The 23,697-nt window shown below is 41.3% G+C and overlaps 1 protein-coding gene across 1 annotated transcript in view; it reads right to left on the reverse strand.

The window, feature by feature from the left end:
* The window catches only part of PLEKHG1 (pleckstrin homology and RhoGEF domain containing G1), a 222,575-nt gene that overhangs the window by 11,470 nt on the left and 187,408 nt on the right, over window positions 1-23,697 (reverse strand). Inside the window, exons 6-16 of the mRNA XM_034765428.1 lie at window positions 18,232-18,278; window positions 17,642-17,792; window positions 13,936-14,067; window positions 10,598-10,780; window positions 10,406-10,501; window positions 10,099-10,185; window positions 7,877-7,910; window positions 6,391-6,486; window positions 4,083-4,121; window positions 2,951-2,973; window positions 1,721-1,939 (exon numbers count right to left, since the gene is read on the reverse strand). Coding sequence (XP_034621319.1) covers window positions 1,721-1,939; window positions 2,951-2,973; window positions 4,083-4,121; window positions 6,391-6,486; window positions 7,877-7,910; window positions 10,099-10,185; window positions 10,406-10,501; window positions 10,598-10,780; window positions 13,936-14,067; window positions 17,642-17,792; window positions 18,232-18,278 — 1,107 coding nt within the window. The remainder of the gene's footprint in view (window positions 1-1,720; window positions 1,940-2,950; window positions 2,974-4,082; window positions 4,122-6,390; window positions 6,487-7,876; window positions 7,911-10,098; window positions 10,186-10,405; window positions 10,502-10,597; window positions 10,781-13,935; window positions 14,068-17,641; window positions 17,793-18,231; window positions 18,279-23,697) is intronic.

A 23,697-nucleotide genomic window follows, 5' to 3' on the forward strand; every position in this document is an offset into this window, starting at 1 on the left:
GAGTTCAACATGAAGCAACTAAATCAGAATTTGCAGTGGAAGAGACATTTTCTTGTGCTAACCCTTTTGTGTTGCTAGATATCAGAGACCACATTCAATGCAGGATTTTGCTTGCCTCCAGAATTCATAATAAAATTCTCAGAGCAATGCAGGTTACCATGGCATGGCAGGCAGCAAGTTCTGGGAAGAGTTTTCAGAGTGGACTCTGTCATGTCCTTACCAGAGCACCCCTTGCAGCACAACCACCACTCAGCATTAGTTTCCTAGCTGCTCTTCCCTGCTCCACCCAGCCCCCAACACCTTTCTGGGTTGTAGAACTTAGCCCTCTAGCTAGGTCGCTTATAGATCTATCCCTGCTGGGCACTCAAAGCTCAAAACAAATACGAAATAAACTCTTCCCTTTCTTCCAGAAGATCCACCCTAGCCCCTGGCTCTAGCCAGCCTTCTCTCTGAGGCCTGGTCTACACTAGGAGGGGGGATCGATCTAAGTTACTCAACTTCAGCTACGTGAATAATGTAGCTGAAGTCGATGTGCTTAGACCTACTCACCATGGTGTCTTCACTGTGGTGAGTCAACTGCTGCCGCTCCTCCGTTGATTCTACCTGTGCCTCTTGTGGCAGTGGAGTACAGGAGTCAACGGGAGAGCGCTTGAGGATCGATTCATCACGTCTAGATTAGACGCGATAAATCAACCCCCACTGGATCAATCGCTGCCCGCCGATCCGGCGGGTAGTGTAGACATACCCTTACAGTGAGAGCCTTATGTCTCTCTCTCTCTCTGCCTGCTCCCTCCAAGCCTCTCCCTGGAAACCCGTCTCCAAGCTCAGGTGGCTCAGTTTGGGCTAACTGGGCCTTCAGCAGCCCATTAACCCCTTCCTTCCATGCACAGGGGCTTGTGTGCCCCATTGCAAAGTGCTTTATGTAATGATGAGTAGCTCAATTTAAAACCGTGAGTGCCTAGACGTATCTCCAAATCACATATCTGGCAACTTAAATTGGTATTTAGGACTATGGGATAGGTATTTATGTTCCCTAGCATAGATTAGAGCAACCAAGTGTGGGATTTGGACACCTTGTTAATATGTCCATATTTAAAAACTGGGGCCTACAGTCATTCAGAACAGCTGCACATGCATGAAGATATCCCATAGAGTGGAAAGGGTACCATCTGTACAATGACCGTAATGATAGCCAATCACCTTCTTTTACAGTATAGTTAAGCTCATACAGTGACAAGTACCAGAGCAATAAGAAGATAGCTCTGTACAATGAGTAAAAATAGCAACATTTACATCAAAGGCAATCCAGAGGAGTAGAAAAGACTGAGTAAAAACAAATGCTTTCTGTAGGTGTAAGTGCCCTGATCCTCTGCACAGAGGTGAATTTCACCCCCAGAGTGTAGTCCAGAAAGAACTCAGTTCCTTCCTCTCTTGGATTACAACAGATTGATGATGTCTAAATGCAAATGCTTATTTTGGATGTTGCTGTCGTTATGGTTACAGTGTTCCAAAATTGAAACTCCTAAAACTCTACCACCAAAGCTCAATGAATATTTGGGATACATCCCATGGCTTAAGGAACAATACTCAGAAGCAGCAGCAATTATAAGCAATATATCTACACCTTTAAATGGGCATTAGTACAACATTTACTCTGCCACATGATAGTTTTGTGAATAAATTTAAGCCCCTCTCCCTCCACAGAAAGCAAAGAGATTACCTGTTCACACTCTTCCTCATCATCTGCATCTATCTGTTCTGTAGCACATGGGTGGAGATTTTCATCTTGATCACTGCTGTAGGCTGGTTCAATGGACCCTTGAAATTCATTCACAAGCCCACTTAGATTCAATGAACCTTTTTTCCTAGAACTGAGCAGGGCTTCACTTGATCCCTGTTTGGCAGCCTGAGAAAGCAGGGCTCCTTCAATACTGCTCCGCTTAAAAAAAAAAAATTAAAACTAATTTAAGTATCTCATTTATGTTGTATATTTTAACATGCCATGATCAACATTTATTTATGCTGCAAGATAAAAATCACAAACAAAGCCCCAAAATACAACATAAGTTTTTGCTGCATTCATCTGTACCTAAGTGAAACATCAAAGAAAAGAACTTGAATTGATCACTAAACTTTCCACAAGTGATATATAGGGACCATATGATATACCCTATAAAAGGACTGTGGAAAAATGGCATAATGGCGTTTGATGCTACTGTGATGCCAGATAAAATGTGCTCCATTTGCATGTAAAAACATTCTTTCCCCTAAGTGTCAGCCCTGCTAACTCAGCCTAAGATCTGAAACTCAAGATGAGTCTTTCCTGCTTCAATTAGAATGTCATTAACCATTCTTATTGCAAATGGACTCTTTTCTGGCTTGTTGAGCTTACTCCTCCATATTGACTCTGCATGGCTAACAGGAGTAATGTGTATTACAAGCTTATTTTTGCCAGAAATGTAACATGTGACTTGAAATGCATACAAGTAGCAGAACTGCCAAAAAAATGCCATCTTTGCATAGCACTTTAGTTAGGGTGATCAGACTGCAAATGTGAAAAATCAGGACGGGGGTGGGGGGTAATAGGAGCCTATATAAGAAAAAGACCCCAAAATCAGGACATCTGGTCACCCTAACTTTAGTTATCCTAACTGCATTTTTAAAAGTATTTTTACATTATAGATTTATGGCACTATATCATAAAATCTAGGCATGCAGACATGTATCAATCAAGTTCTATTTATTAGGTATTGCTGAAATAAAATGTGTACTTCTTTATAATGTTATAATGTTATTGGAGAGTCTCCGAAATGTATTGTTCTTGTATCCTATTTAAAACCAATAAAACACAATACATTCTGAAAGTTTTATAGTTATTAAGTATTCTGGATTCAAACAACCCGATGTACTATTTGAATCTACTGAGATATGGAATACAAAAAGGACATACCTTGTGCATCTCTGGACTTATTTCTGAAAATATATACAAAAATATGTACAGCATAATAAATAATCATAGAAGGGTCAGTTTGTGCCACTTTATTAATGTTACATTAATATTTCAAGTCTGAATCCTGTTGTCTAAGATTTAGAATTAATTTGCTTAGTGCTAAAGCCTTACTTTCCCCACAAATAAAATTAATTAAATAAATAATTACAGTTAAAAATATTAATTTTATTGTTGCCCCTTTTTGACCGGAATGGCAGTCAAAGTTTGGGGCCCTGGGAATGTTCCAGGAATGGAACTGGTATGTTCTTTGATGTTATCTTTATTTGCAAGGATTGTACAAAGTCCTGATTCTCCAAATGCAGGAGGAACCAAGAGTAGCTAGACCCCCAAGCATCTTCAGCCAACAACAAACCCAAAGCTCTCTAGCTTTCCCCCTCACAGTCATACACCATGCTCAGAGGCTACTGTTGGCCTTCTTGCTTTTTGCTGCAGCCTCTCCCTCTGGTCTGTGTATTCTCATTTTCTGTGTGTTCTGCCTCCAACCCACCCACCTCTAACAGAAATCAACACTCAACAAAATTCCTCTGCCCACTCAGTCCAGAAACACCTGGGCAGGTTCACAAACCATTTTGTCTTAGGGGGTGGGGTGGGGGTGGGGCTTGTGATTAATGTATCCTGACAGTGATGTTTATTGAAGGGCATATTCACACCCTGTCTCCAAGAGGTTGTGTTATCAGTCTCTCTCAGCATAATATTATGATGGATCCCAATTAAGTTCCTGATCCTGCAAACATATGAATAACTGTATGTATATGGGACTATTTACTTGCTTCAGTGTTTGCAGGATCAGGCATTGCAATTTTCTCAAGGCTAAGGTTGCATACTGTGGGCAAGATAGTTAGCTGATGTAAATCAGGGCAACTTCATTACCTTTAACTACATCAGTTTACAAAAGCTGAGGGTCCAGCTCTACATGTGCTGCAAACTAAGCACAATGGGAAGAGTCATGAAGAAGATGATAGCACATCTCTGAATTCCATTATGTTGGTTTACCTAATTTATGGTATGTACTACTTAGCGTGTTGATTTTTTATTGTTAATAGCATATACTATTAGATACAATATAACTTACTGCTTGGCTTCATAACTTTATGGACTCTAGATGAAGGTTCTGAAAAGGATAAACATAGTTAACTACAGTGTTCCAAAGAAAGTTACTGGTATTTTAGCCAACATTTTAAAAAATAGATGCCAAAATTTAAGCTCCTGAGTCCCTACATAGGGACCTTGGATTAGATAATGGGACTTGTGCTCCTAAATCACAGAGGTGATTTTGAAAATCCTGTCCCTTAGTAACTAGCTTGGTTTGCATAAGTACTGAGCACACAACTGAAGTCAATGTACGTGTTTGAAATCAGTGGGAGTTGCTTAGCATTTCTAAAAAATCAAGCTACTTGTTTAGGTGCCTAAATTTGTACTTAGGAGCCTAATTTGAGGCCTCCACTTTTGAAAATAGGTCTAAATTGCTGGAGATTTACTGCTCTATTAGAAAGAGGTTACAAGGTATTAATTATTCACCTTTTAAAAAAATAAGCATGTCAGTGCTACATAAAGTACTTGGCTTTCTTATATATGCATAAATAAATAAATACGCACCCACAAACATCCATTGTTTTAAAGTATGCAGTTTGGATTTTATGTTAACGTAATAAAATCAAATGGCACATATACCACAAGACTATCGAAACAACCTGTCAAAAGATGCCTATATTTTTTCTCTACCCAATCCATGAGTGATTTACTATGGCTTTAAAATCTCACTTTGCCATGACATGTGGCAATATGCATCCTAGATGTGGAAATATGCAGCTTCATTTGAAGCCCCCCGTCACCTCACGAAAAAAACTTAGCTGTATGTAATGTCTCTCTCTCACACACACACACCCTCAAGAGGGCCGTCTATCTCTTCCAAATATACTAGGCACTGAAAAGGCTCAAGTTAAATTTTTTTTTTTTTTTTGAAATTTTATTTAGTTCAGTTTTCGGCAGGGGCGGCTCCAGGCACCAGCGCACCAAGCGCATGCCTGGGGCAGCAAGCCGTGGGGGCCGGCCTGCCGGTCGCCGTGAGGAAGGCAGTTAGGCAGCCTTCGGCGGTATGCCTGCGGGAGGTCTGCCGGTCTCGCGGCTTCAGCAGCAATTTGGTGTCGGGTACGCCGAAGGCTTGGGACCGGCAGACCTCCCGCGGGCATGCCGCTGAATCCGCGTTACCAGCGGACCTCCCGTAGGTGCGCCGCTGAAAGCTGCCTGACTGCTGTGCTTGGGGCGGCAAAATACATAGAGCCACCCCAGGTTTTCGGCACATTGCTACTTTTCTACTCAGTAGATAGAAATAATATTGTGTCTTTCTATAATACTTTCTAAGAATCTCAAGTTACCTCTCAAACATTAATTAACTTTTACAATATCTGTGTGAAATGAGCGGTATTAAACCCCACTGTATGAGATTAAGTGACAAGCTTAAGGTTATTATGGTACAATCAGGAATGGAACCCAGGTCTTCTGGCTCCCAGTCTTGTGTCTTATAAACCACAGAACTTTCTCCTCATCATTCTCCCAAAACATCTTAAACTAGGCTAGTAGCTTGTGAGGAAAGACAAAACAAAAAAACAAAAACTCACACACTTCATTATGTATTTGAGTGTACCTGTATGTGTTTTGAGTTTATTGTGCATGTGTTTTGAGTTTCAAAGAGAAAAATTGATAAGTAGAACAAACTGGAAATTTTCCAATGAGCCGTTTTTCTATCAGAAAATGCCATTTGTACCATTCAGTGGGAATGTCCAATTACTACAGAAACAAGGTAGGTTTTGCCATGGAAACCTGCCTGCCAGCCAGGTTTTGAAACCTGCCAGCTTGCCTGCCTAGCTCCACAGGAGCCTGGGTTCCCAACTCCTCAGCAGCCAGCCAGCCTCCTGGTTCCTCCTCAGTAACAAGCCCCCTGCTGTTGTTAGCCCAGGAGTAGCGCTGCCGGACAGAGACCTGGAACAGGTAGCAGCAGCACCGGTATTTTTCCGTCATGGAATATTCCCTTTTGCCAGAAATTCTGAGATTTGACGTTTTGTTCTGATTCAGAATTAAACAAAATCTCCAAAACTCAGAATTTCCGATAGGATGGATGGTGTTTTCTGGCCAGCTCTACTGATCCTTTTATTTCAATTGGGAGAATTTTAGATTAGGAGTTACATACTGATTGCAAACAAACATGACAATCTGTAGGAGGCAATACATTTCAGTTTTAAAACAGCAATCAGTGGAGGGTGTTTTCTTTTCACATAATGCCTCTTACAGTAACTCAATCTTTGCCCCCTTGCTATGTATAATTTGAAAAAATTACAATACATTTTCCTTTAGCTTTCTTTGACAGTACACATTTTAATCACCTGACTTCCTTCTCACCCTCCGTGGGGTAAGACCTTCTTTAGAATTATATGATGCTTTCATTTCTCCCTCCGGAGTATAGTGGAATCCTGGATGATCTATAAAATAATCAGAGGCATCAATAAACATTACATATTATTTGATGTGTCACATCAGCACTTCTGGGAAGGGTTTATCTTCCTTTTGTGTCTTACATTGTGGAACATACTTTGTCAGAGCTGGACAACTAATAACTGATAATGGTAATTGTTGTAGTGTTGTCAATTAGCAACTGAAAAAACATTACATATTTAATACCACTTTACCAATGGATTGCAAACACAGCAATATTGTTGCACAATTACTGTGTCTAACTTAATCTGGATGTGTGTACTACAGTCACAGTCAGTGCCCTCTTGTCCCATTTCCCACACAAAAAAATATTAGTCTGCTCTGCTCCAAGGCTTATTGGGCATTTAGCTATATTGTGTTTAAATCTATAACTGGAATGAATTTTGCTAACTTACCAGAGATTTCTAATAACATAGGGGACAGGGAGAGCTGATCTGAACATATCATTAGTAAAAGCAGAAAGTGAGAGAGATAAAGACAGGGTAAGGTGGGGGTTGGGCTTGTCTTAGAATGTTACGTAATGTTAGCCTTAGATATTGCTAACTCTGGCATTGGACGGACACACGCATGCACACACACCCCTCAAAAATATTCATGGGAGAGAACTCTGGAGGAAAGGGAAACTCTGCCAGGGTCCCATTATGGGGTTTTCTTGGGGTGGTTCTTTGGGTGCTATTGCCTCCTATGGAATATCCTGCAATTCTACCCTCATATCCTCCTAGATTGCAAGAGGGCAAGCCCATCCATGAGAAAGCCTTTTGCTCCCCTGTTGGCTCTGTCTGGACTCCAGACTTCTATATTACCAGAGAATCCCTAGTTGGCAGCTCCCCCATGATGCCTGCTTTCGTAGGTTTGCCAGCATGCAGAAGAGACAGAGAGGTGTTAAAGCCTCAAACTGCATTTAACTTCAGCTTTTCAATGGGTCCTGGCCAGGAGGAGATAATATTGCAGAGGCAGCTGACCAACCACACCCTGTCTCTGTTCAGAATAAGAAAGAGCCAGATGGAGCGGTCTATCAGTGGTCTGATCTAACCTTCCCGTTTACTATCAGCCACATCCTGTTGGTTGCTGAGTGGCCTCAACTCCCACTGATCTGCACAGGATCAAGCCTTATTTTAAAGAACATACACACAGGTTTCTTTATGTGTGTATATATATCTCCTCAATATATGTTCCACTCTATATGCATCCGAAGAAGTGGGCTGTAGTCCACGAAAGCTTATGCTCTAATAAATTTGTTAGTCTCTAATGTGCCACAAGTACTCCTGTTCTTCTTTTTGCGGATACAGACTAACACGGCTGCTACTCTGAAATCAGAGAATATGTAGCTAAAGATGAATGGTTGAAAAAATTATATAGTGAAAGAGAAAAACTTACGTATAGCATCCATTTCTAGAATTGCCTGTTTGGCCTGAAAGATATAAATTGTGCAAAACCAGGTCACATAATACAAATATACTAAATACCGTCACATGACACAGACAGGAGCTCAAAAATTAAAATGTATTTCTACCAATAAACATTATAAGCAATTTTTCTTTGGTCACTTTATATACAGTGTAGATCAGGGGTTCTCAAACTGGGGGTCGTGATCCCTCAGAGAGTCGCAAGTATTACGGGGGGGGGTGGGATTGTGAGCTGTCAGCTTTCACCCCCAAACCCCACTTTGCCTCCAGAATTTATAATAGTGTTAAATATAAAAAAAGGTGTTTTTAATTTATAAGGGGGGGGAGGGTGTCACACTCAGAGACTTGCTGTGTGAAAGGGGTCACCAATGCAAAAGTTTGAGAACCACTGGTATAGATGGTTCCACACACTATGCATTATACTGGACTGGCATTTTACTCTTCCAAGTTTAGTAAAATAAATTTTCCAGGTAGCAAGTAACAACTGCTGGTGTTCACTGTACAGGTTCTACCACAATTCCCCTTGCCACCCACCATTCCAGCAGTGCCAAGGGAGCAGTAAATGGCTACATTGTATTAGTTGGGTATCTTTCTAGTATGAGGAAATACCGGCAGGTGTGAAGCTGGCATACCTGATTATACCAGCCCCTCTAGTGGGTATGTTGAGAACATGTAGCACTTTGGCTAGATTTGACTTGGCAGACAGACCCTTATGGGACCTCTGCTGGGACCAGCACAAAACTGGCATCAGGATCAGGGAGCTGTAACTAGTTCTCTAACAGCTCCTCCTACTACCAACCACATCTGCTGTGTTCAAAATCTTAAACATAATTTGGGGATTCTAAATATATGTTCATTTGAATGTGAATACTTTCTGGAATCTTGAGAGTAGCTATAACAACAACAACAACGCCAAAAAAGTTAAATTGGAAAACTACTAGTTTGTTAAGAGGAGAAAATTTATTGTGTGCCATGAAAAACAAGTATCAACACTGCTCCCTCTAAGAAATTTCTGACCCAATTTATTTTTTAAATGTATTATTGGATGTCATCTGCCCTCGAGACAAAAAGTGCCACCAAAAATTAATATTTTATTACTGTTTAAATAGCAAAGTCAATATCCCAAGACTTTTCTTGTGTTAATATATTTCTAAAGAAAAAAATATGAGCTATCATTGGGCATATGATAACAAGCCAAAAAAATAAAATAAAAAGCGTAGAGTGTTTGCATGTCTAAGGATGCAGTTCAGTTATCTTCCACTAGGTGTCATTAATTGATTACCACTAATATGTGAAAAGATGCCGGGGGGCGGGGCAGGGGAATCAACACATGTGAATAGACAACACTAGATGTTTATTTTATTTGACTTTTTTTGTTAGCATAAGTGTAAATTATTTCTCAGGGTTGCAAAGGGATAACTAAGATTACTCTTTGTGATTGTATTTGGGCAGGAGACTTGGGTAGAAAATGTTTTTAAAAATCTATTAAGGACTAAAGAGAGGTTAAGATTAATAAGTAGCTTGGCATAAATGTATCTTATAGTGTATGTCCAGTTTTCTATTATAATGTTCATTATATTACAAATATGGGGCCATATCCTTCCATCAGTTTTTATGTAAAACTGCCATTGACTCCAGTGGGAGTTCTACATACATAGCTTTTTTCTAAGGCCTTGTCATCAGTTGGGTGTAGGCAATTCCAGAAATACATTGCTTTAGCTATACCAAGGTAACTGCACCAGTGCAAACCCCCAGAGCAGAAGTACTACACTGGCATAAAAAGTGACTTGTCAGTCCAGCTTACCCCAGTTTTAAAACAAGCTAAATTATACTGATGCAAGTCACTTTTTACACTGGTGCAATGTATCTACACTACAGGTTTGCTCTGGTGCAGCTACCCTGGTATAACTATAGGTGCAAAAGGACAAATCCCAAGGTAGACAAAGAGCATGACAAACTGATGAGATTCTAGGATTGTGTGCCAACTCCAGTAGATGTTTTTGCTGGAGCTTTTCCCTTTCAGCTTTATGAATCGTTTGAAGATGTAAAAAAATCAACATATTACCTGAATTTCATTTCATTCACAGAGGACTTTCGATATAAAAAGCTGATTCCAAATTGTCATGTGACTGTCTGCTAATATAAGTGCCTTAAATTATACAAATATTTAGATTAGAGAGTTAGTTTATTTACCTTAGCAGGAATTTTAGCAGGGTGATTTTCTAGAATTAATCTCTTCAAGTGAAGAATCCAGAGGCGTTTATCTTGCTGTGATTTAGCCTGTTGTAAAATCATGAGATAGTCAAATAACTCATTACTGTACCCACTCAGGGATTGGGAATATAGATACAGGAGTACTTAAGGGCAGAATCTGGCCCCCATTATCACAAATATTAGGGGAGATGGGCTTTAAATACAGAAAATTGGGTGAATGTTTTATTTGGCATCATGTATAACAACATGTAAGGCTATGTTCAGAATACGGAGGTTTCTGTCATACCTGCACGGTGTGCTGCATCTTGGGGTTTTTGTAGTGGAAGACACTAAAGCTAAGTGGTTCCTTTGGTATTACCTCAACAAGCATGAGATTGCCACACTGTACAGAGAGAAGAGATAGTGAATCACGGAGGGGAGTATAAAGAAAGCTGGAAATTGGTTCAATCAGTGCATTACAATGTGCTCCATGACATACCAATATATGAGCTTTGTATGTAAACATTTCTTCTCTCTTCTTGGTAATAAGCAGCAATTTGTCAAAGAGGAACAAAGTGCGCTCATTTTTGGCTCGTTGAATGCGGAATGTTCCTTCTAAAACCAGCTCCCCATAGCTAGTGAGATCTGGCCCTTTCCAGTTAGTGAGTAAACTTTGTATCTCCTGAAACAGAGAAAACAATGCACATTCTGAACAGTATTTTATTAAATGAGTTTTACATTCAAAATACGATCTACTGAGGACATTAGGACATGTTCTGTTTCAACTAGAGCTGGGTGAAATTTTGACAAAACTTTTTCTGTGAAAAATGAAAATGTGCTGACACCAAAACAATTAGCAAATATATTTTGATTTTGCTGAATTATTTTGGTAGAAAACCTAAAAAAAAAAAACCACCCTGAAAATTTTGAAATTTTTATTTTCAAAATGAATTCTTTAATTTTAATAAAAAAAAAATCAAAACATTTTTAAATTGTCAAAATTGAAATGAAATGGTTCAATTTTAACAAAACAGTACATTTTGTTCAATCCAAAAATTTATTTTTATTTTATTTTTCTGTTCACTGAAAATTCATTTTCGGTCTATCTAAAACAATTTTTGCCCCAATTTTTCAGAATTACCAGCAAATTGAAAAATCTGTTATTAGCTCAGCTCCATTGACAACCAACATTCAACAACATAAAATTCCCATGTGAGGGCTGTTTAAGGGCCTATGTGAAAAGAGTTTGGGGTCTTTATGGTGGATGACAGGTGTCCACATTACAAAAACTACCATCACAATTAGCTGAATGAGCAGTCTTATTGCCATTCACAGCCGAGATGAGAAGGACTGAAAAGCAGGGAGACTGAATGTTGGCAATGTTGCTACCTCGCAGCACCATTACCTGTCCTGTGAAGAACTATAAAACTTCAGTTGCTAGGACTGTTAATCTAGCACTTCTCACCAGCACTAAAAAAACCTCTTTTTTAGTTGCCCTATTTTGGTCCAATTTTTCTCAACATTCTTTCTCCACATGATTCTTGTTAGTGGTGATTGGCCTAGCAGGGGTTAGATGTAGGCAACCTGGAGAATAAAAAAAATAATTTACAAATATGGACTCCAACTTGCACTGCTCCCCTATCCAGTCTGAAATAGTCCAAATTTGGTGACCTTCTGCGAAGGCTGCAAAAGACATCTGTTTGACTGGGCTTGAGGAGAAAGCTGAGGGCATGCTTCCTAGATGATGGAAGGGGAAATGGCTGGCTGAGTTTCTATTGAATTAATCATTTAATGTGGCTGAGATATATGTGTATTGCTAATGGTATGTTCGGGTGACAGCACAGTTATTATTTAAATCAAAATAAATAATACATAAAAATAAACATAGGTTAGCACAGTGATAGCCTTAAGAAAATGAAGCTCTACACTACCACGCTCTCCTTTCCTTGTTTCTTCTAGTTGCTTGTTCTCCAACTCCATTGGCATAACTTCTATAAGCATCACATCTTACATGTCCGGTTCTAGTAACCCATGATTAGACCATTTAAGGACATTTTCAAAAAATTTCCAACCAAAGCTAGCACTGCTTTAACTCTGGTGGTGATAGCAATGTTGGGAAAAATGTCCTTATTAAAGATATGACCCTACAGAATTACATTTCTGAGATAGCACACAGCTATGAGCTTCTTTCAAATAGCACAGTGATTGCTGTACATCTGACAATACATTAAAGCAACATTTCTTCAGTATACACAAGACTGTGATTAAAAAACATAATGAATGGAAAAGTTCCAATTGTATCACTTCTCTCTAGTAACTTGTACATCAGTTAAAGTGTACCCCAGAGATCAATTTCTCCACTTTGGAAGAGAATTCATGCAGAAATGCAGCTATAGTAGCTGCAGAATTACAGACACTTCATTATATGATAGTACATAGAAGAGATATCACTATCCCTGTAGAACACAGAAATTACTGTTAAAATGACAAACTGAGCCGAAAAATTTTCCCCACCCCACATATTTGCCAGCTCAGACTGTAAATTACGAAACTAAGTTTTCCAAAGCATGTAATCAACTTTATTGCCAAGTATTCCAGATATCAATATCCATATTTATGTCAGTGACTTAGGTAAGGTTACATGGGCTCAGGGAGGACATTTTAAATTTGTATTCCCCAATTAACAGATAAATATGGGATTTTGTGAGCAACATCTCTGCTCAGTAATACAAGAAACAAAGAGTAACTTCTAGATCACTTGAAGGGGAGATGTCTGCTTCCCCATACCCTTATCCCCATATCCCTGCTGGTTTCCCTAACACAATAGAAAGTGTATGCAACCCTTTGTGAGAAGGTCTGGAGTCAGTGCAACTTTGAAAGGGAATGCTGATTCTTCATACAAAGTCTGCACAAGAAAATCTACTATAGACTACAGCAGTGATCGGCAACCTTTCAGAAGTGGTGTGCCGAGTCTTCATTTATTCACTCTGATTTAAGGTTTCGCGTGCCAGTAATACATTTTAATGTTTTTAGAAGGTCTCTTTCTATAAGTCTATAATATATAACTAAACTATTGTTTTATGTAAAGTAAATAAGATTTTTAAAACATATAAGAAGCTTCATTTAAAATTAAATTAAAATGCAGAGCCCCCCAGCCCGGTGGCCAGGACCCGGGCAGTGTGAGTGCCACTGAAAATCAGCTCACGTGCCGCCTTCGGCACGCATGCCATAGACTACAGTGGACTACAGTGACTACCTAGAGTCGCTCCCTTTTCAAAAAATGCTTCATTGCAGAGCAGCTGGATTTTTTTTTTTATAAGGCATATTGCTGTCTCTGACCACTTCTCTGTATATTTTACACAGTAACTCATAGGGAGATACAGCCACACTTCAATAGCTAAGAGGAAGAGACAAAATAAGCAATAAGATGAGAAATGTCTCAAACAAAACAAAATTAAACAGGACAAAAGTCTGAAATAGGGACCCACAGGAGTTCTCAAAAAAACATGCCCTCTGGTTAAATAGTAGTGGTATACAATGGAAGTGTCAGGAAGACAGAAAAAAGTTATCTGTAATTCTGAAAACAAATATTTAACAGGATGCTGCTTGTAGGAGAGTTCATTCGGAGGTTCTTCTGTGGCACCTATGACCAAAATTTCTGAGTTCAAACAGACACACTCACAGTATTCAACTAGAATCTAGGATATAGCAAATACAGGCACAAATTAAAACAGAGCAATAGAAAATGCTGATGGCATATGTATTAAAAGCAAAAGCAAGTCACTGACACAAGAGAAAAAGTTGCCACTAGCCCATGAAATATCTTTGTGAACTCACCTGCAGCCTGATAGCATGTTCATGTTTCCTCTTCATGTCATTAATATGCCATGCCACTCTCTGCATTGTATCTATGGCATCCAGCACTACATCATAACCCTCAGTGTCCTTGTCAAGGTGGTTTTCTATTTCCTAATGAAGAAACCAATAAGGAGCCCGTTATTTTCAGCTTAACTTTTCAAATTAGATGCAAGGTATATGGTCTTGGCATCAAAATCCCTGAAACAAGTATTGCTTCCTCTGATATTAGGGTGTTATTGTCACCAATTTGGGCTAGGCACAATTGGCAAGGCAAACCCTTACAGCCTGTAGTGCCACTACTGATGCAAATGCACACACTAGCAGAATGAGACTTGAGCCACCAACACAGCATGTGTTAATATATACATGTGTATACACACACGGGTGACCATCCACCCCTAATTGGGCAGGACAGTCCCAAAATGTACATTTCAAGTCCCGGTCCTGGGCTGAATGACTCCGGAACAGTATTTGTCCTGGATTCCCTGTAGCACTGCCCAAGACGGGGGGAGGAGAAGAGAGCACCAGTAGCGTTACTACCCACCCACCAGGCAAGCTCACTGGCAACTGGCAACCCCAATCCCCAACCATAAGGCAATTCTGCAGCTGCCCCCCCTTCAACAGCCAACTCTAGTATCTAGAGAGCTAACACATATAGATAAGATTGATAACATTGTGATGTGATTGCATTGGGGCGAGCAGACAGCTGCTGTTATTTTCAGCAGTTCTGATCTGTTATTACTTAAACTATGGAAGTGGGAACTCTGCAGCATCTTTTTAGGTGGATATAGAAACATTTAACATTAGATATCCCAGAGTAATGTGCTAATAACGCAAATCTTTAGACCCACGTAAAAAAAACCTGGCAGATTAAATTATTTTTCTGGCAACTGGCAAATTCATAAAAAAAAAAAAAAAAAAAAAAAAAAAAAAAACCAGCCAGGGTGGTCAAATACTGGGCCAGGTGGTAACCCTAGGTGCCAGCCTCTTCCCAGTTGGGGGAGGGAAGGGGGGGAAGAGAAGGGAGCTGCGGTGGGCTTAGCTTCCCCCCTCACCACGGGCCCTGCCCCCTACTCCTCCTCTTTCTCCCAAGGCCCCACCCCTGGCCAGGCCACAAGTCAGAACCAGGCAGTAGTAAGATCTGCCCAGGGAGCCCCAGACTCTCCCCCTGCCCCAGGGAGGGAGAAGGACATGGGATGGGGGCTGCTCTTGGACACCCCAGACCTCCACCCAGGGCAGGTGGATGGTCTGGGGCTCCCCTAAGCGGCTCTTACCACAGCCTGGCTCACAGGGCCGGCTCCAGTGTTTTTGCTGCCCCAAGTGGCCCAGATAAATAAATAAATAAAAAAAGCTGCGATCGGCGGCACTTCAGCAGCAGCTCTACCGCCACCACTTCATTCTTCAGCAGCAATTCAGCAATTGAGGGACTCACTGCTGAATTGCCGCCGAAGAACCGGACATGCTGCCCCTTTCCTTTGGCTGCCCCAAGCACCTGCTTGCTGCACTGGTGCCTGGAGCCAGCCCTGCTGGCTCTGCCTCCATCTCCTGGCCTAGGCAGACGCAGAAGCAGCGACAGAGGCAGGGCCTCAGGCGGGCATAGGCATTGACTTTTGCTACTGCCAGTGGGTGCTCAAACTCCCTCTGCCTCTGGCCCCACCCGACTCCACCCCTTCCATGAGGCCCCGCCCCCATTCCAACCCCTTCCCCAAAGTCCCCACCCCAACTATGCCCCCTCCCTGCCCCTATTCCTTCCCCAAATCCCCACCTCCTCCCCTGAGCACGCCACATTCCCGTTCTCCCCCCACCCCCAGCCCAGCTGTTTGGCGGTGGCAGGAAGTGCTGGGAGGTAAGCGGAGGAGGGAAGGAGGAGAGCTTGGCTGCTGGTGGGTGCAGAGCACTAATTTTTCCCCATGGGTGTGCCAGCCCTGGAGCACCCATGGAGTCGGTGCCTATGCCTCAGGGTGAAGAGGAAGAGCAGGAGGCGACGTCACAAGGAGGGGCGGGCAGTGATGAGCTGCCAAAAAATTAACAACCAGTTCCCTCCTCCTCACCCCAGGAGGGGGTCATGCCCCCCCCCCCAGGACTTCTGCCCCATTCAATCCCCCACGTTCTTTGACGCCCCCCCCCCCGGGACCCCTGCCCCATCCACCTCCGTTCCCTGTCCCCTGACTGCCCCCTGCCGCCCCATCCAACCCCTCCTCTCATTCCTGATGGCCCCCCGGGACTCCTGCCCCATCCAACCACCCCTTCTCTCTGTCCCCTGACTGCCCCTGGAACCCCTGCCCCTGACTGCCCCCCACCGCCCCATCCAACCCCTGCTCCTTCCTGACTGCCCCCCTGGACCCTTGCCCCCATTCAATCCCGCTGTTCCCTCCCCTCTGACCGCCCCAACCCCTATCCGCCCCAACCCCCAACTCCCCTGCCCTCTTCCAACACCCCCTCCCTGCTCCCTGCCCCCTTACCACACTGGAGGCCGGGCTAGGGGCGCTGGGCCGGGCCCGGTCTGAAGCCGCTCGGCCAGAGCCGGGGCGAAGTCTCTTGGCCGGAGCAGGACTGGGCTGGGCCGCGCCATGCCTCCCTGGAGCCCTCCTCGCGCCCCCCCGCCCCAGCTTATCTTGTGAAGCCACCGCTTGTTTCTGAACCCTCCCAGGCTTCCCGAGCGAACATTTGATTCGTGGGAAGCAGGGGAGGGGGAGAAAAAGGGGGGGCAGTGTGTTCAGGGGAAGAGCCGAGAAAGCAGAGGTGAGCTGGGGCCAGGGCTGGGAGCTGGAGCTTTACCAGTTGTTAAATTTAAAAGCCCTTTTAGAACCAGTTGTCCCACACGGGACAACCAGTTCTAAACGGGCATCTAAATTTAACAACTGGTTCCTGCGAACCGGTGTGAACCGGCTCCAGCTCACCACTGGGGGCGGTACTCCTGCACATGTCCCATTTTTGCATTTTGAAAAGGTGGTCCCCTTTTTACCCACCCCCACACTGCCTCTTTTTTAGGCCAATGCTCACTTGATTTCTGGAAACAAATGGGTGTATGTATCCTGCCTAAAAAATTTGATTACATTCAGCATTAGGCTGGGGTGGGACAGAAGGGATTCACCAGACACTTTAAAATCTTTCTGTCTTTACTTTTAATTACAATGTGATCTTGTAACAGAAAACATATGTGGAAAATGTTAACAAAGCAGGAATTCCTGAGAATGTTCTGAATTCAGTCCAGTGGATACAGAAATGGTTCCTGCTTCCCCAATCATTATTCCTCACAAAAATCATACAAATAAATGTGTTTGTAAGTATTTATCTTCCCTTCTTTCCGCCCCCAGCATTTGGACATGGAGAAAAAGAACTGTTTTTCATCTGAAAGAAATGTTTGCATGAAATTGCTTACTCCTGACAGCAAGATACTCCCAAGCAAGATTGAAATTACAGACCGGAAAAAATCTAATTATTTGGATGCATTAACCTATTCAGTGTGTCTAAAACAATTACCATATACTCCCCACTCAAAATGTATTTATATATTGTCAAGAGATTAGAGACAGAAAGTGCTTCCACATGTAAAAAACTGATCGACAAAAGAATACACATCTTTATAAAATCTAGAACTGTCCTAACCTCCCACTGTAGTAATACTGCAGGGAGGTGGAGGCACAGCAGTGCTAGATAGATATGTTTTTGTGTGGGCACTTACATGCAAAAGCAGGTGGTACTTTAAGATTCGTTGGACAGGTTTTAAGAGATATGATCCCAAGGGGAGAGAGTGTTGTAAAGCTTCTTGCCGTTCTCTGAAGAACTTGGCCAGTGTCTTGTTCCTCATGCATTCTGTTAGCACAGCCACTGATCTGAAAACATATAATAAATCTCCTTAAAGATATGCAGTTTCTGTATCTATGTACCTACAGCAAGGAATTGTTTTTCCTTCCTTCCCCCTACTGGGAATATCAAATTCCTGCCAATCATGAAATTCCTGTATTAGTTTTGAGCCCAATCCTACTTTCCTTTCATATGCAGAATTCTTTTGGGAATTTATATTGCAGAATAAGGTCCTGATTTCATTATTAGTAGAGGCTAAAGGGAATTTATAAAATAATAATAATTCCTTAGATAAAGTACTTTTCACTTTTTGTATCATCATGAATTGAAAGAAAAAAACAAGCAAGTAAATAACCACCTTTGTGTATGTGAATAAATATTTTTGCTTGTATTTTAAGTGTATTCTTTACCTTCTAAAAAGGGACAATGCAGGAAGAAACAGCAAAAAGGGGAACAAAATATTCCTACCTTGGATAATTGGTGCAGTACTGTGTATATATGTGAAAATCTTCACTCTATGTGTAGGGAGGAAAGATTATTAAATAATCAGATTTTATCAAAACTACCTACAAACAGTAGGATCAATGCACATTTTTCATTTGACAATGTAAATTCAACTGTACAAAGTGTTTAAGGTTCCTTGGCTACTTCTTTTGCCCAAATCCTAATTGGATGCCTACTTTCACATCACTCCACATCCTTGGAACAACCTCCTATGAAACATCTGCCAATCTTCCCGGTCTTCCAAAAAATTCTAAATTCAACTATTGTACAAGCCTTTCAGTGAAAAGAAACAAACCACACTCTTTTCTCTGTTTACTATTCTTTATTTACTAACTGGCATGTTAAGGGTCCTATCCTGTGAACTGCTGAATTCCTTCTGTAGACATGTGGACTGTCTTCAACTCCCACTCAAGGCATCCAGCACCTTGCAGGATCAGATTCAAACTCTTTGGGAACAGGGAACCTTATTGGTTTGGCATATTTACATGTCAACAACCCCACAAACATAACAGTTCTATATAAATAATCTATACAGTGTTGTAGCTATGTTGGTACCAGGATAATAGAGAGGCAAAATGCATGAGGTAGTATCTTTTATTGGACCAATATCTGTTGGTGAGAGAGACAAGCTTTCAAGCTTACACAGTGCTCTTCTTCAGTCACCTGTTCTGTTCACTCCTTCTACAGCATCTGGCACCAGCCACTGTGTGAAGACAGGATGCTGGACTAGATGGACCATTAGTCTGACCCAGAATGGTTATTCTTATGTTCCTAAGCAATTAACTTTTGAATTTCCTAACTAATGAATCTTTCATCTTGACCGTAACCTCTTTGACATTACCTTAAAACTATTTTGCTTTATATTTTTAAAATAAAGAAAAGACAGAAAGGAACAACGTGCATGCATGTGTGCACCTGTAGAGTTAAGGACATTTCTACTGGGCATATTGAGTATGCAGTTTTCAGATTGTCATAAGTAATTTCACATTTGAACAGAGACTAAGCATGTATGAAAACAGGAAGTTACCATTGAAGCTGTTTTGTAATTAACTTTAGTGGGGTTACCTGGCACTCACTGACAAATGCAATTTCATAATAGCTTTTTGTATCAGTTGGGTTCTAAGCACCAGAACCTGGTTTCCCTTGCATTCCTGCTTGCTCCACAACTCCCCCCTACTCATCATCACTTTATTTTGCATGGAACCTTAAAAACAACATTCTTTTTTGCATTTTGATGTGATGTCTGACTGTCACCCTCTATCCCATGTTATTAGTGTGCAATTTATGCAGTGTTTTGGTATCCTGAGGATGGGGAAAAAAAGTGTTGGGTAACTATAAAATATTTTTGAAGCAATCACTTTCTCCATCCTTGTTTACTAGTCCAGGGTTAAGTCCTGTAATAACAAGACACCCAGATTCCACTACAGATATCTTCATAAGTTGCCTGTCTTCCCAGCTACACTTCTTTCAGTTACTTCTCTCTTCCCCGCTCACCTTTTCCAGTCTCTTCACTATAAGCCAGTTTGTGCCACCTTTACTCCCACTGAGTAGTATATTACTTCACAAGTAGCCCCAATGAATCCATTGGAGCTATTTGCAAATTTAGGTACTACTCAACATGATACAAGGGTAGTGCAATTTGGCCCTATATGTGGAGTCAATTTTGGGGACAGCTCAGTAATTATTTCAGCTTTTATCAATTGATTTTAATGTCTTTTTAAAAAAATCCTTCTAATTCCAGTCCAAATTTCTCCAGGGGAATATAGTTCTCACAGGACTCATTTGTTCACTAATGTGCTATGATCTGGTATTTCCTTCTAAATACTTCCACATCTCCGTTACTGATCATTTTGGTTTGGTCTTGACATAGATAAAGTTCAATAATTTATTTTAGTCTTTCATGCTTGGACTAATTTTGCTGTTACTGCTAGTTTTCATGGTGGTTTACATACACCCTGTATCCACACCCAGAGACAATGAGCTTGTGTCATAACCTATTAACATACATGCTTGGAACTAACAGCTAAGGGTAAAAACCATCTCGGCTAGAAACTAGGAATTAACCCAACCTCAGCTAGTAGCAGACATTACACTGTATAATTTTCTTAAGCAGCCATTATCAATCTAGCTATCACTCTCATTAAGTCAGGAGTGCTATAAAGACAATAAATATGATGAAATTCAGTATCTAAGTAAGACAACTAACTACAGTACAAAAAATATCAAATGCAAGTAGGAAAAGGCAAAATATAACAAGAAATCCTACAATATTATGAGAAAAGTGCAGTATATTCCCCTGGCCACTTAATCATAACATACAATTTATAAACATCACCACATTACTTAGGTACAGCACATAACATTTTCTGGGATCAGTAATTCATAATGCTTTTCTTCTGTTCAACGGAGAAGAGGGGCTTTAAAACTAGGACATGAGGGGAGAAGGTTGAGAGAGATTTGTGGAAGCTTCATGCCTCCCTTCAATAAACAGGAGCAGGAAAATCAGCTAAATGAAAATATAGTAAGGGATAATGGAACACCACAAGCTAGAAAACTGGATGAAATCTGAGGGAAACAACAAATACTTATGTACGAATGCAAGGAGTCTGGGCAATAAAATGGAGGAACTGGAACTATTGGTGCAGGAGGTCAAACCAGCTATCATAGGCCTGGTCCACACTAACCCCCCACTTCGGACTAAGGTACGCAAATTCAGCTACGTTAATAACGTAGCTGAATTCGAAGTACCTTAGTCCGAACTTACCGTGGGTCCAGACGTGGCAGGCAGGCTCCCCCGTCGATGCCGCGTACTCCTCTCGCCGAGCTGGAGTATCGGCATCGACGGCGAGCACTTCCGGGATCGATCTGGGATTGATTTATCGCGTCTAGTCCAGATGCGATAAATCGATCCCAGAACATCGATTGCCTGCCGCCGGACCTGGAGGTAAGTGTAGACGTACTCATAGAGATTACAGAAACATGGTAGAATAGCAGGCTCATGCCTAGAACACAGATATTGAAGCGTATGTACTGTTTACTATACATGGAAATAAAGGTATAAAACTACCCCACCATCTTTACATCAATGAAGCAATACATTATGAAGAAATATGAAGGGATAAAATGGACAAAACAGAATCTATTTGGGTCAAAAACACTTTGGGGAAGGACTGTAAAAGAGGTCCTTTGGGATAGTGTTAGGGGTCTGCTATAGACCCCCTGTGTCAGACTGATATGGGTAGTGATCAGTGATAAATACTTTTGGAATTTGTGTACTATGAGAGACTAATTTCCCAGATATAGATTAGAGAATAAATACCACTAATGTTGGTAGGGCCCAGTTGTTCTGTGATAGATGACCGTTTTCTTTATCAAATCATCACTGAATCAACAAGAGGTGGATGCAATTTTAGACTAGAAAGTAGTGAGAACTTTATGGAAGAGCTGGTTGTAAGAAATAACCTTGGATCGAGTGATCATGAGTTAATTCAGTTTAAATTAAATGGAAGGATAATCAAAACCAGTGTTATGCCTCTGTGAAAAAGGCAAATGCAATCCTAGGATGTATTAGGTGAGGCATTTCCAATAGAGACAGAGGAAGTGTTAATGCGATTGTAAAAATAATTGGTAGGACCTCATGTGGAAAACGGGTGTACAGTTCTGGTTACCCATGTTCAAGAAAGATTAATTTAAACTGGAACAGGTGCAGAGACGGGCTACTAGGATGATCAGGGGAATGGAGGGCCTGTCTTATGAGAGGAGGCTGGAAGAGCTTGGCTTGTTTAGTTTAGCAACAACAAAAAGCTGAGAGGGGTATGATTGCTTTCTATAAATACATTAGGAGGGTAAATAACAAGGAGTTTGAAGAGCTATTTAAGCTAAAGGATACTGTTGGCACAAGAAGAAATGGATACAAACTGGCCATGAACAAATTCATGCTGGAAATTAGAAGGTTTCTTACCACCAGAGGGGTGAGGTTCTGGAACAGCTTCCCATTAGTAGTTGCAGGGGCAAACAACTTAATTACTTTTAAGAGAGAGCTGGACAATGTTATGAATGTGATTGAGTGACGGTGTTGCCTGTGATGGTGGGGGGCAGATCTCAACAGCCCTCAGGCTCACTTCTGGTTTATAAACTCCCTAAAGCACATGCTGCAGGGTTTCAGCCAGCCACCAGCAGGGCTCAGGAAGGGATTCCGTCCTCTCTCCCCACCCAGTGTATTCTGGGAGGATTTTTTTTTAAATCTCCTTCCTTTGAAGCATCAGATATGGCCATGACTGGAAATGGGACCCTGGGCGGGGTGGGCCAGGGCTCTGAGGGGGAATTCTCTCTCTCAGAAGCTTAGTTGGCTGGTGCTTGCTCATAGGCTCGCTGTCTAACTGTTCGCCCTGTGTGGGGTTGAGAAGGAATTTTCCCCCAGGTCAAATTGGCAGTGACCTTGGAGTTTTTTCGCCTTCCTCTCAAGTGTGTGGGTCCGGCTCACTTGCCAGGATTATCTGGGTAAATCTGATTTAACCATTTCCCTTCCCTTGTAGTAGCCTGGAGCAACAGTGCATCTCAACCTCTCCTATTTTCTGCCTGTGGCACATACTAACTTAGTCTCTTATTTAGTTTGATCTCCTTTCAGTTGTTGGGTTTATTGTGCAGGTGCTGGGTGGCCTGTGATATACAGGAGGTCAGACTCTTCTGACCTTAAACTATGTCTGACTTCATTTGACTGTCCTGCTTTTCAAACTTCATGAAAAACGATATGTTGTAAACTTTTAAAGGACAGCATTCGTTGTTAAATAAAAACCACTATTTCTATCTAGCTTAGAGTTTTACACTGCTGCCCATCAATGTAATATCTGAGGATCTTCCTTATAAAATCAGTAGCAACAGAGAAGTCTTCTTCATGGAGTCTCTGGCACATCTCCCTTTTCAGGAAGAAATTCTGCTTTTGGCAGATAGGGTTGTCTTGTTTTTTAAATAATAATAAATTTTAGTCTAGCTATAAGGAAGGACAAACCTATGCATTTAAAATAAAATAAATTTTAAATAAATTAATGACAAAATAAAAATTATCTGCTTATCTAGGGAGATAGCACAGAAAATACTTACACATACAACATTTTAAAGTCTTTTTTAAAATAGTGGCATGGACACTGTTGCCCTCTGAATTGGGCCAGATGTATACTTTATACTCAAGGTATCTTTGGATTCACAAATGCATTTTATCACAACTAGGGCAGTATCGTAACTGCATTAGATTTTTAATAAGTTAGGTAAGCAGATAGGCCTGTAGATAGTCAACCATGAACTTTTTATCTCCAGTATGGTATAATTTAGACTCATTCAAAGCTATAAATCTATTAGTCAACATCATATACTTTCCTAAATCAGTTGCAGAATTCCTTTTGATGTTAGCAAGAGCTAAGCATATGGATGAAG

The sequence above is a fragment of the Trachemys scripta genome, chromosome 3 (genome assembly GCF_013100865.1).
Source record: "Trachemys scripta elegans isolate TJP31775 chromosome 3, CAS_Tse_1.0, whole genome shotgun sequence".
NCBI lineage: Eukaryota > Metazoa > Chordata > Testudines > Emydidae > Trachemys > Trachemys scripta.